Below are 13,796 nucleotides of genomic sequence, written 5' to 3' on the forward strand. Positions count from 1 at the left end.
AATGTGAGAGACCAAATTTGTATGAAGAAAGACTTGCGAGACGTATCATCATTATTAGACAAGATTTGATTACATACCTACACACACACATATTGATATGATAGGATCCAGATAGGGATGTTAGGAGGTCTATGTTAAATACCTATTCTGTCACTTAAATAGTTAAATTGTATGCATAGGAATTATTTATATAAGACAATTATCGTTTGTTTTGTATTTACATCTACTGAAATAGAAAAATTGAATGTTCACAATATTTTACAAAATAGAAGTCGTTACTTAAAGAATACTGTATAAAATTTACAAGGTTAGGCTTAAAATGTATAAAGGTAACCTATAGTTAGGAAATATAAGGTATCATAAGAGTCATAAGCGAAATATACATATCCCATCTACATTGGCATCATACGAGAGAAGAGTATATCTGATAAAGGTCCTATAATTATATGCATGTACCGTATGTATAAATTTTATAAGTTATAAACTGCAAGAAATTCTTCAAATTATAGTGAAAGTCATTTCAAAATCCGTTGCATGGTTTAAAAGAAGCGGAGAAAAAAACGAACGAAGTCAGCAACTTTGCTTTGTGCTATTTATAAATTTCATAAAATTGAATCTATATTGACTTTTTTTGTTGTTATTTTTATAAATTAATACCGTTTTATCTAAGTTTGTTTAAAAATATTTTTTGTGTTACTCCTTTCAGCAGTTTACTTCAGCCATCAGTTCATGCGATGTGGGGAAGGTTTCAGTGCAAGTGGTGCTTTGGCGGGGTCGTTTCGACCCCCGCGTGGGGGCGGGAGGCCGTAGTAGGAACATCCTTCACCTCGGAGCTAGGTCAGGGTTAACAGTACTGGGGGCTCTGTGTACCGGGGGTGACGGTGAACCACCTTCGACCTTGGATGCGTGTGCTAATACACTAATGTGACGTTGCACCGAGCTAGCTATAGACATGATACGCTCATATATGTTGCTATTAAGGTATATATTACACTTTCAAATATATGTATACATATAATAGCATATTAATTCATAAAGATAGCGATGTATTTATAATATCATTATTAGATAGTTTTGGCATATATCCTGTTAGCAAATAAATAATTTAGTAATATAAAGTTTCTGTGAAACGTCATACGTCATAAACATTTATTATTCACGGACATTTTCGGATCATTTATGTCCATCAACAATGGACATAAATAATACGAGTATATCACGACAGTATTAATATATTATGATTAGTAAAACAATTCGAGATTTTTATTTGTTAATTTTATTACAGATGCATTCATATTGTAATTGTAACTTTGTAATGTCAGTACATTAATTGCATAGAATTTTTATTTTGTTTTGAATACTGTTTATTTAAAGCGAATTCAAATATGTGAATTCTAAAGTGTTAAGTAATCTATGTAGAGTCGTTAATCATAAAATCAATTATAATGGCGCGGTGGAAGATTTTCGTACTCGAAAATTAAGCGAGCGTCATAAAAACAACAAGTCGTCCGCGGACATGCGTAGCTAATATCCGGCTTTCCAATAGCCGTATTGCACATTCTAAAATGATGAGAACCTTATAACAAGAGCATTAAGGCAAATAATTCATTATCCAGATACGTTTCTGTTTGAAGATGAAATATACACGTTCGACATTGACTCGTGATCCGTTTTTCTTGGGTTGCGATTCGTGTGAACGATGCTATTATGCTTTGATGTTGTTGTGCGATGTTGTGAACTTTACAGTGTCGAGGTAAGGTTGAAATTCGTACGTGAATAGAGTGGGTGGTGGGTGGTAGTGAGTGGGTCGATATGTCCCAGGCGCGCCGCGATCGATAGAGGAGAGGGGAGCACGTTGAGACACCGTGCATGGCTCGCCGAGCCGCGCCGCGTGCCGACACACTAATACATGATATATTACATGTTTAAGTGTCTTTATTTGTTAAAACGAGGGGTCCTTGATTTTGATTCCCAGATTTTTTTCTTTTTTAGTAATTAGTAGTAAGCACTTAGTATACATAATAATTACTCTCCATGGTGACGGAGTAAGAAACATGCGTCACCACGCCAGCCCACCCCACGAATCACTAGGAAAACAAAGCACAATAGAACTAGTAGGAGGTATACAAGTAAAGGAGAAATCTGAATAAAAACCTATACCAAGCCGTATGGCCCGTATGGATCCAATTATAGCCCAACCGCCGTATAATTAGTAGACCTTATAAGCAATACAATAATAATAAAAAAGTAATAGTAATAATATTCTACCCATAAAGGTTTTCATCATAGGATGAGAGTAAGGATCTCTCATCCTATGATGAAACTTTATATACCCTGCCTCACTGCAAGGTTCAATACGATTATGATTTTTTATAGTGGTACTTTTTAATTACTCATTAGTCATTCATTTGCATTTCATTTGCACTACTAAAACAAAGATACAGACAGGTACATACATACAGGTAGGTAAATACATACCGCCAAATTCTGAATGTGTGGGTGGATGTAATATTATGTAATTTTTATGATAAATCGGTCGGTAGAATCCACATCTTTACAGACATAGGTACACATATGTGTATCCATTTGTTTCCATGTTAATGTTTCTAAAATATGTCATTATGCATTAAAACAAGATAACTGTAGTTAACAAATATATTGTAACTTTTTTAATAATTTATGGACTATGGACAACATCGAAATGAAGCTCCACAGAGTGAATAAGGGACTGTGAGACAGAGACTAATGGCGTCCATATATTTAAGGATTTATCAGTATTCAAGAGCTCAGTATTCTAGCGCTCTAGAATCTACTTACTTGCAATAATGGCCTCATCAACTTATTAGGTATCTGCGTAATTTATACCTTCTAATTACAGGTGCCCTATTTAAAATACATATTATTTTTTTAATTCGTATCTAATTATGTAGCTGTAAGTAAGTGTAATTTTTAAACAATTCATAAAATATTCCCTCTGTCTTCTAAAGTTCTATACTATCATATTAGTCAAATCATAGGTATATAGGTAAATTATCTATCCACGACATAACAAAGTATCGTAATAAATCAATGTGTCATTATTTATTTTCATCTTTCTATCGTTATCTTTTCTTAGTTTTCATAGTTTTTTATTGTTGAAAGAAGTAACTAGTACACGATACATACACTAGTGAAATGGAAAAAAAAATATTCATTTTTCTTGGGCCGTAAAGTAATTACAATTTATGTTGTTTATAATATAACGGTGGAGAATTAGACTGACATATGGTAAATTTCCTACATTTCTAATATGAATATTATTTATTGGTAATCTAATTACATAAGATAAACAATATTTTCTACTATATTGTATATCGAATGTAATTTAAAATTAATTTAATTATTTTGGTATTATCTCTAAAAATGAGATATTTTTTATATAATTCTAGTAATTAATCGGTAGAGTTTGTCATAAATAACCGAAGTAATTGTTTTTGTCGTCCCGTATCTATTGATCGAGTGTAGATAACTAAACAATATCCTACGATATTATTTAATATAACTAGGTATTATAATCTATATGTAATTTTCATTAAATCTATAACAAAATATTTATACATATGCATATATAATAATAATATTACTTACACGATATGTATGTATGAATGTTCAACAATATAATTACGTATGAGATTTTTATTTCTTAAGTAAATATTAAAATTGAAAATAATCGTCAATATTTTATTAAAAATTTTAAAAATACATTTACTTTACTGTTATTGAATGATTAAAAGAAATGGCGCAGAATTCACTATTGTTACGTATTTATTTATTCGGACGGGACTATTTTATTCCATAAAGTGTCCCGCAAAATATATAAAAAACACATTGCATAAATATCTTCAGTTTTGTGGAATCGACTTCATAGTCTATTACTTTATATTAAAGTTGCTGAACTGAAAATGTAGTCTAGATTTATGTTCGCTCGTTAAACTCAAGCAACAGTGCATTTATTATTCTCTTCGTGAACTTACTTAAATAAAAGATTATATTATTTTGCTTGTTACATTGCATAAAAGAGATGTTCATAGCGTGCCTACTATACATAGTCAAAATGTTATTACACTTAATACAGAAGATGTCTATTTAAAAGGGTATTTGCTTTAATTATTACATTCAATTTAGTGTATTCTATGTACTATGTCCTCCACGTTATTGTATGAAATTCCTCGAACCATTTTAATAAGAACAAGCAGTTCAATAACAACATTAAATTACATCTTGAAACCACAATGTACTTTCAACAAGTTGTGTATTTTTTTACTATAAATGTTGCGTTTTGTGCCATTGTTGCAGTAAACTTAATCTAATAGTCTTAGTTAAGACTTTCTTACTGTAGTATTGCTAAATATATCGTAAATTCATAAATAAGCTACATTTCAGTGTCTTCTATGGCTATTACTTGTACCCTGTATTAAATTGTAGATAATAAAGAAGATATAATTAAAGACATTTTTATATATATCTTGATTTTTTAAAATCGTAGTCATAGTTTAGACATGGTGATATGGTGACAATAAATTAAATTAAAACGTACCTGAAAGTTTATAGTAGAAGTGACGATCCTCATAGACTCTGCATAATTCCGTAACACAGAATCTGTGCTGAGGCAACTTTGACGCCATTCGTACAGCTGTTCCAGTCGAGTGACGCATCGCTCACAGATCTTCTTCGGCAAGAAATCGTCCTTCGAGATCTGCTGGAGAAGATATTGAACGAAACTGGTTAGACTGTCACATACAGGAAGAGCGGGGTGAAAAACAATAAGGATGAAATTATTTGTAGCTATTTGCAGGAAGATGTACCTATATTCAGTTTATACAAGGATTATAGATTACACTATCAGAATACAACTTTTGTTTGTTTATTGCAGTAGGTTACAGCGCTTACATTGACATATAATAAGAGAAAAGAAAGAAACCAAAATGAAATCTTTATAGCGTACTATTTCATGCGTAATTTGGGATAAGTGTAAAAGCAAAAGAAAATTGGAAAGTGTACAGATATTATGTAGATCAAGGTCGGAAAATATATATATTAATTGTATAAAATTCTGTTTTCGTCATCATTTCTGACAAAATATTACGCTTTTTATCTATCAGAAATACACCGATGGTACTTAATCCGGTACATTATGAGATAAATATAAAAATTGTTAAAAAAAAATGTAATGTACAAAACGTAAAATAAAATATTAACGGTCTTTTAATCTAATAAAAGAATTAATATGGCTGCCACCAACGCATATTCTACAGTAACTGTAGAACTTACATAATAAAAGTTTATTATGTTTATGTTATGGTTCTAATTTTATGTATAAAGTTTATTACACTTAACAGTCAGGAGTAGGTTACAACTAAGTTGCATGTTTATGTGTTTGGCATTCTACAATGGTAATCACCGAGTTTAAAGCTGGTATAAAATAAATCTATGTTATACACGTACTTTATGTACCTAACTCATGTTGCAGGCTTATATTAAATAACCTATTGTTTGATCAGCAAATAGTTCGAAGATTAGAAATTTTGGTATACACACAAAAGAAGCTAAATGTACGGAATACGTCAAAATATCCGAAATCGTTTTGCATTCTTGCATGAGACGAGTCTATCAATAGATAAGTCGAGAAATGTATATTTGGTATATGGTTTTCGTTGCTTACCCCATAAAATAGATTTTACTGAATACTCATATTGGGTGTATATATGTCTGTGTCCACACATATGTCTACCCACATTAAAGACTATTTGAATTAGGATGACTGGATACAGATCCAGTAATGACTCGACTAAACATAACTTCACGGAAGACATGAAGTTTTGACAAGTGTCATATACATTGAAAATGCACGATACATTTTTTATATTTCCATAATTTCCCACGTGATTAGAAGCTATCGTAAGAGAGTCATACGGACAATGTCGCTATATTTAGATGTAATTTATCTATAAAAATAAAGGCATAATTAATGAAATTATTGGCATATCAAAACAACAATAGTACCTAGTAAAAGTTAATGAGAAACTCTTTTGAAGCTGAATATTATAAAAATGAAAAGAAATCAATTTCATAAATATACCTATGTAATAACTCTTGATAATGGGTGACTTAATTTTTTTTGCACAGTTGTTCCGTATGACGTCTCGTGGGTTAAATTCACATTTTTTCCCATGTTTCCCGCGGTAATCTATCACGTTGACCCACTTTTGCACCAATAGCTATGGGGTCGACGCTCCACGCACAGTTCTTTGCACTTTACACAAATGGCGCAAAGGTCCAATACACAACAATTATAACAAACATAAATGTTAATATTTTTATGGTCATTATGCGTAGAAATATACACAGTAATTTTAAAATCGTATAATTTTCTTGTATGTCTTACCTATAAAGATAAATAAAAAAGATGTAGCGAAAAAGGAAGTAGAAACAGAATTCAATAGAAGTAGATCATGTTTTACTTACATTTTTATTTTAATAATAATTATAAAACAATTAAATTAATAATAACGCGAAATAAATATTTCTAATAAATGATAGATTATGTAAATATGGAACATTCTTAGGAAATAATTTTGTTTCTATATTTTGTTACTTTCTATAACATATGGAATTCGAATCGAAGAATCTAGGAATGACTAATACAATATGACTCATTGTTATTGTTATTATAATTCTTAGGTAATTCATAAAATTTTGGAAAGGTATTTTACCTTTCCAAAAACTCCATTGCAAAATTAATAAAGAAATAATTCTGTAGATAGATAAATGTCAAAAAAAATCAACAGGTATCGTGATTTGGAGCTCATTATCAAATTCCTTGTTGTTGTCGTAGCACGAACGCGCAGGCGTCTACGGGCTACGAAACGCGTCTGCTACGACACCCTTATATTGCAGTTTTCTTATTTTCTAGCCTACAAGGGTCTATTTTTATAAGTTTTTAAATTGCTCTGGATGGAATGTGGTATACTAATTAGTAAATAAGTAAACTAATACTGAGACAAATCGATTAGTATTAGCGGAATATAAATCAAGGACAAATGAAAGTCGATCGTTAACAAAGAACTCACCATAGTCGGCAGACACGTCCTCAACTTGAAGAGTATCTGCCTCTGCTCCGACTCTTTGTCGAATATGTGGAGCCGCGGACCACTCTTCAGGGAGCACAGCCGACATAGGTCGGTGAACGCCGTGAAGTTGAGGTCCTCCGGCTCAGTCATGGCGAAGCACCTGATGAGGAGGTCAAGGAGGCAAGAGTTGTCCATGTATACGGCGGTGGTTCTCGGGTGGCGGGAGACAGGGTCAACGCATGTCGCGGGTGCAAGCGTCGGGGAGGCGTCGCGCCGGCACTGCGTCCGGGGGGCACTGGGGCCGGCAGCGCGCGCCACCCGACGCCCCTGCACCCTCGCCCCCTCGCCCCCTCGCCGCGCCGCACGCAGCCCCCGTCGCCCACAAGCCCGGGTGGGCCCAGCCGGAAAATGCGTGGTTTTCCTTGATTGCCTATGCAATTGATTATGATGTCTTTATGTATTTTCACGACGATGTTTCCGGATAATAATTGTGTTATAATAAAATGTTATTATATAAACATTTTCATTGATTTAATCAATGTAATAACAAGTAACATGTTTAGTATTGAATGGGATGTAGTCGATCTAGTAATAAAATAATAACTACTACCTACTATTATCCAGGTAGAACAGTATTCGAGAATGCTGTAGAGCTTCCAGTTCCAATGGTGCTAGGATATTTGAGTAATACAGTATTTGTGCAAATCGGCCACGTACAACGATAGATGTCTATTTCATCATAATGGTTATGTTTATATCCAGTAACCTTAATTGATCAGATTTACTATTTTAGTACCTAATTGTTTATACTATAATAATAAAAATAATAAGCACTATGGATTACTAGTATTACCTATAAACAAACTTTAGTAGTCTTATTCTTAGTTACGATTAATATAAATAGATTCGTATAAAACGTAAAATAATATTCTATAGTTATTAAATAATCTATAGGTGTATATTTAGGAGAGTTAAAACTTTTTTAATTACATACATTAACAACCTGCCTTGAAACTTTCACCTTCAAATGTCAAACAAACATCAGTACAAATATATAAACATAATAGGTATTAGTAGATACATTTTGTATATTAGTAAATGAAATTAAAATGTCTGTTGCGTCGTCAGATTCTGAAGCTGAATATCACGCTTACTCTGAACGGACATTGGCAGTGATCAAACCAGAGGCTTTCGAAGACGCTGAAGCTATTGAGAATCACATACGAGCTAATGGATTCACTATACTAGCGGTTAGTGTAAAAACAATATAGATTTTTTTATATAATAGACAAATTAACTCATTATCATCATCTGCTTCTTCCTTATCCCATTTATTTGGGGTCGGCGTAATATGTTTTTCTCTTCCATTCATCACTGTTCGCAGTCATCCCGTTACTTACTCCTTTTCTCACCATATCATCTTTCACATAGTCCATCCATCTCTTTTTCGGTCTTCCTCTACCCTTATAACCATCCACATTCATATGTAACACCGTCCTTAGGATATGATCGACAAATGAACTGTGAGTTTCTTGTTCCGTGTTAGATCCGTATCAATTGATATAACTCATCATATCTCATGTGCAATTGAATAGTACTATATTGAGCTAGCTATTCAGCTGCGTTGACATATATTAAAATGGTCCCTTTACTTCTATAAATTGGAAATATTTAAGTTAGTAAAAATAGTTTAGTGTTCGATAAATATATAAAGAATAATACGACAAAATTGAAAATTCAGCCTACATTTAAATGCATTCTGTTATGACAATATAAGAATACAAAATCACTACTCGTACACTATCTCAAAAAAATCATTTAGAGGTAACTATCTGTATGAAATAACTCAAAAATAAAGCTACACGTGTAAAGAAAAACCAATTATTTTTTGTTGTATGACATGCATCCTGTAAAATGCATCGGCTAGTCTAGTTACTGCAACATCCTAACAAACATGAACAAAAAAACCTAGTACCTACAATGCGTAGGTACTAGGTTTTTTTGTTCATAATGGAATAAATCCTAAGACCAAAAATTAGATTTCAAAATTAAAATACACTCTTTCAATCACAACGGCAAACAATAAAAGAAAAAAATGTAGTTCTTCATGGGCGTCCCTGTTCCTAGTTAGTACACGCAGTTCCCCCCATGTCTGCGGGAGGCTGCCTCCTTTTCTTTCATGAACCTCAGTGCCAGTCTTATATATGTATATTTGTACCACGCAATATGATGTGAGAAATTGGGAATCTTATACCTATATAAATATAGTATACATAATGATATCGTACTTGTGTAGTGCTTACATTTATTTTCTGTGACATATTCCATATGAAAGTTAAGTCGAGACATCGCCCCATTACACGATCGGGCTCACATAAATTTAATGGTTTCATATAACATTATACGATCAGTAACCTATCATTTATGTTTGTATAAAAGAGTACTTATTGGCTGTATAAAATATATTACATTTTACATAAATGAATGTTGTAAAGCTAAAACAATTTGTATTATATTAAAGACTACAAATCATTTCAGTCGTGGTACTATTGTGTACCAATAGATTTTGGCAGTGCCCTTGTTCTAATGCTTAGGTACTATTTTCATATCTTTATGCTAAGTAAGCTAATATTTCTATGACCCAAGGTGAAAACAGCATCACAATAAAAATGTTTTCATAATAACTACTATGTTCTGAAAATTAATGATTCTTGAATAATATATTAATTATTCGACTTAGGTATTGAATATTTTATTATCTGTCGATATGATTTTGGGACTATATAAAGCGGGGAAGTGGTACGCATCTAGCGTTGTCCAGCAACGAGAGGGTTGATATGCAAAACTGAGCTAACGGGAACAGGCGAGGGGTGTGCATTCATTATTCTGCGTCACATGCAACGCTTGTTATACTAGGGCTGCCTACAACCTATGAATTATTACGACATTTAATGTTAAAAATATTTTGAATAATAATATTTTATGATATTTTTTAAGAGAATAGTAGACAAGCATGTGATGACGATAACCGATTAACACGATCTTGATCAACTCGTTTTTCTTTTTGCCGACTTAAGAGTCAGCGTAATATTAATTAGAAGTGTTGGTTAAGACCAACACTTCTTATTAATATTATAAACGCGAAAGTTTGTGACTATAGATGGATGTTTGTTAGGATGTTGTTTTATGCAAAAACTACTAACGGATTATGATGAAACTTTACCGTAATATAGCTATACGTCAGAAAGACATAGGCTATATTTTTCACGCGGGTGAAACCGCGGGCACAGTAAGTTAAAAATAGAGTAATTAGATTAGTAGTAAGTCATATTATTCACAGTAATGATAATAAGTCATATTATCATTACTGTGAAGTATATTCACAATATTCAAACCAAAACAGATTTACGGTGTTTTTGCAGCAAAAAATAGGTGAAATATATATTTCACAAATTTTTTTACTTTAGTCTATTAAATTAAATTAAATTATTGCATAACATCGTTATCTACAAGCGATCTTGCTATATATACCATACAACTAAAAAAATATTAGTATTTGTCTCTCCCTTTTCTATATTCATTTATAAATGACAATATTTAATACAAAATCGTGACAACCCTGACACAAATAGAAATAGTCACTCGAGCACCCCAGCTCGTAGCGGTCACTGCTGTTATCTATAGAAAGAAACCATATAAAAAGTAATTAGGTACGCACTTCAAGTGACGTTTAGGGGCTACGCGTGGCTACGCTGCCAGAGGATACGGCATTGTTTTATGAAATTAAAAAAATATTCTTTAAATTAATTTTAAAGTCCACACTAAACTTGTATGATTTATATTTGATTATCTTAACATTTACTGACTTCAAGTGTCTACTGTGACTGTCAGAAGCAAAATTCAAAAGCTGATAATATAATAATAGTTACTTAACCCAGGAGTACAGTAACAGTCACACATCGCCGTCGTGTCCCGCTACGCCTATCTAAGCTAATCTTGTACTATGGGTACTAAACTGTTTAAATATTGAAATACAAAATATAAGAAAAACATAAACCAATACAAATAATTATGTTTATTGATACCAATGTTTGTATTGGATAAAAATCGAAGTCGCCATTATCAGAGGTGAGCCGGAATCGCTACACCATTAGCTAGATTCAATTTAGAAACGTCATTTATGTAGGTAGATGTCTAAAACATCTATTCAGCTTAGCAGTACCATAGCCCATATCCACGACATTGCTTATAGAAAGAACCGGTAAAGGTAGGTACGTTAAATTTTATGCTATCTTTGCATCATAAAAAACAAATAACATGGATTTTCTAGAAACGGCAAGTTCACCTAACTCCGGAGCAGGCCGCGGAACTTTACAGAGGTCACTACGGTCGCCATCACTTCCCACACTTGGTGGCTCACATGTCGAGCGGACCTATCGTAGCGTTAGTGCTTGCAACCAAAAATTGTATACAAAAATGGCGCAACCTGATGGGACCAGCCAGGTGATGCTTTCCCTTTTTAACTTGGCGTTAACCGATGTTTCGCACAACTTGCAATACCAGTAAAAATAAATATCCGACATTCTGAATGATTTTATATGAAAATTCGCTTGTAGTTAGCGAAAATATGAATCAGCAGTTTGCATATTATAAGACTACCACTAATAATTTTACGTCTCATTTATACTATATTGCAAACTTTAAAATTCTTTTGTTACATATCTAAGTATGTAGTATGAATAACTTAATAACTAAATTCCAGGTCGTTACAAGAATCATACAGAAATATTGATCTAATTATATTTTTTAAAATTGACAAGTATTGGAACCTAGCACAGACTACGTTATGAGTCTTTATAAGCGTCCTTCTATTCACAGAGTGATTGAAGCACAAGCGTATTGGCCCGACAGTCTACGGGCATGCTACGGGCGCCGCACTAAGTACGGAGACTACTTTAATGGTTTGCATGGAAGTGAAAACCATGCTGAGGCGTTGCGGGAGATACACTTCTTTTTTCCCACAAGTATGTGCAAAAATTCATTTTAGGCACACATTGTCCAACCTGAAAACCTTTTTTCCTATGTTTACTTCAGTCTTATGTTTTAAGATTTAAGTGAGCAATCTTCTTGTAATAAAATTTTACTGTCACAATATTAGTTACCATACTTCTACGATACGGCTTGACCGATTTTTATGAAATAGGTATATCCATATTCAGTAGGCCTGAGAATCAACTATTATCTATTTTTCATACCCTTAAGTGATAAGGGTTGTCCACCCCTAACTTTTTTCTATTTGGACTATTTATATTTAGTTTTATAACATGGCATTAAAAATATATACATCCCAAAATTTTTATTTTAACCTTCTATCACCAACCCCTGCTTTTTTATATTAGTACTTCAATTTGTATGGCAAAACAACGTTTACTGGGTCAGCACTAGCTGACCCAGTAAACGTTATATATATTCTAAATTTCCTGTAACTTACATATTCAAACATACCTTGTTTATTCACAGTGGTGATGGGACCAGTACTTCGTCAGTGGCAAGTTAATGACTATATTCAAAAGCATATAACGAGGACACTATTGCCGGCGTTGACAAACCTTGCTCATGAATGTCCGGCGGAGCCAATACTTTGGTTAGCCGAGTACTTACAGAGACACAACCCTAACGAGCCAGAGTTGGCGCCACAGCCATCTGATCATCGGGAAGACAGACGTTGTCACACTCCGCTGGCTTCCGACGAGTCCCTAACAAAATAATATTAGATTCCAGAACACAGAACAGAGAACAAAATTACATCTCTATTCTATATTTTAAAATCTTACTAATACCTAGGTACCTATTATAAACGCGAAAGTTTGTGAATATAGATTAATGGACGTTTGTTACTCTTTCACGCAAAACTACTGAATGGACTTTAATGAAAGCTGCATCAGAATAACACGCGATTAAAGCCGCGGGAACAGCTAGTATATAATAGTCATAAAACAAAGTAATTGGTATTATTTATGATTTTCATAATTGTTTTATTTTTATCATTGTCATTTCAGTTAGGTTTCTATTGAGCCATGATGAACATAGCTTACGATTATATCTATGCTGAATATTTTCAGTACCTACAGAGGTAGGTAGTGCAGGGCAGAAATGGTACTGGATATGTAGGTATAAATAAACATGGTGTTTGCTGAAACTTGCAATGCAAATACTACTAGACTAGGAACTTTACATAGTTTGCACTTAATGTAGTGATTACTTGCACTGTAGTGTCTACACACTGAGCAAGTAGTGATTCTACGCGCGACAATATTTTAAAATTTTTGGCGCCAAATATTCTTCTTATTCTAGAATTGGTCAAAGCAAAACATCAGTCATTTTAATTATAGATTAAAAAATAATATTTGGCGCCCAATGAGTTTGTTGGTGTGGTACCTATACGCAATGAATGCATATTCTGGAAAATTCATTTATGTCTGTGTTTAATGCTAATTATTGAATATAGTAATGAGTTCGGTGAGTGATTCGGCATACCTTTAGCCACGGGAATCGGAATTCTAAGCCATCTGCAATATTTAATCTCCTACAGAGAATCATAAATGTTTATGCACTTTATTTAACTTTTGACAATAAGAAATAAAATACAATATTCTTAAAATAAAACTCTTTAATTAAATTTTGTAG

At 33.0% G+C, this 13,796-nt stretch overlaps 2 protein-coding genes across 2 annotated transcripts in view; one reads left to right on the forward strand and one right to left on the reverse strand.

The window, feature by feature from the left end:
* LOC131849498 (zinc finger and BTB domain-containing protein 24) overlaps nucleotides 1–7,304 on the reverse strand; it is a 15,603-nt gene extending 8,299 nt beyond the window's left edge. The window contains exons 1-2 of the mRNA XM_059199578.1: nucleotides 7,110–7,304; nucleotides 4,577–4,738 (exon numbers count right to left, since the gene is read on the reverse strand). Coding sequence (XP_059055561.1) covers nucleotides 4,577–4,738; nucleotides 7,110–7,304 — 357 coding nt within the window. The remainder of the gene's footprint in view (nucleotides 1–4,576; nucleotides 4,739–7,109) is intronic.
* An 835-nt stretch (nucleotides 7,305–8,139) lies between these two features.
* On the forward strand, nucleotides 8,140–13,660 carry LOC131849487 (nucleoside diphosphate kinase homolog 5-like). The gene is made up of 4 exons (XM_059199568.1): nucleotides 8,140–8,359; nucleotides 11,440–11,612; nucleotides 11,988–12,133; nucleotides 12,630–13,660. Exons 1-4 carry the CDS (start codon nucleotides 8,219–8,221, stop codon nucleotides 12,875–12,877), a joined length of 708 nt encoding a protein of 235 aa, XP_059055551.1. The 5' UTR covers nucleotides 8,140–8,218; the 3' UTR covers nucleotides 12,878–13,660.
* Nucleotides 13,661–13,796: the final 136 nt, after the last annotated feature.

This window comes from Achroia grisella, unplaced genomic scaffold (genome assembly GCF_030625045.1).
Source record: "Achroia grisella isolate CSIRO2021 unplaced genomic scaffold, CSIRO_AGI_Agris_v1 utg642, whole genome shotgun sequence".
In the NCBI taxonomy this organism is placed as follows: Eukaryota; Metazoa; Arthropoda; class Insecta; order Lepidoptera; family Pyralidae; genus Achroia; species Achroia grisella.

Coding starts and splice junctions, on each gene's coding strand:
- LOC131849487 (XM_059199568.1), top strand. CDS start 8,219: ATGTCTGTTGCGTCGTCAGATTCTGAAGCTGAATATCACGCTTACTCT. Junction 11,613..11,987: donor AACCTGATGGGACCAGCCAG/GTGATGCTTTCC, acceptor TTCTATTCACAG/AGTGATTGAAGCACAAGCGT. Junction 12,134..12,629: donor ACACTTCTTTTTTCCCACAA/GTATGTGCAAAA, acceptor GTTTATTCACAG/TGGTGATGGGACCAGTACTT.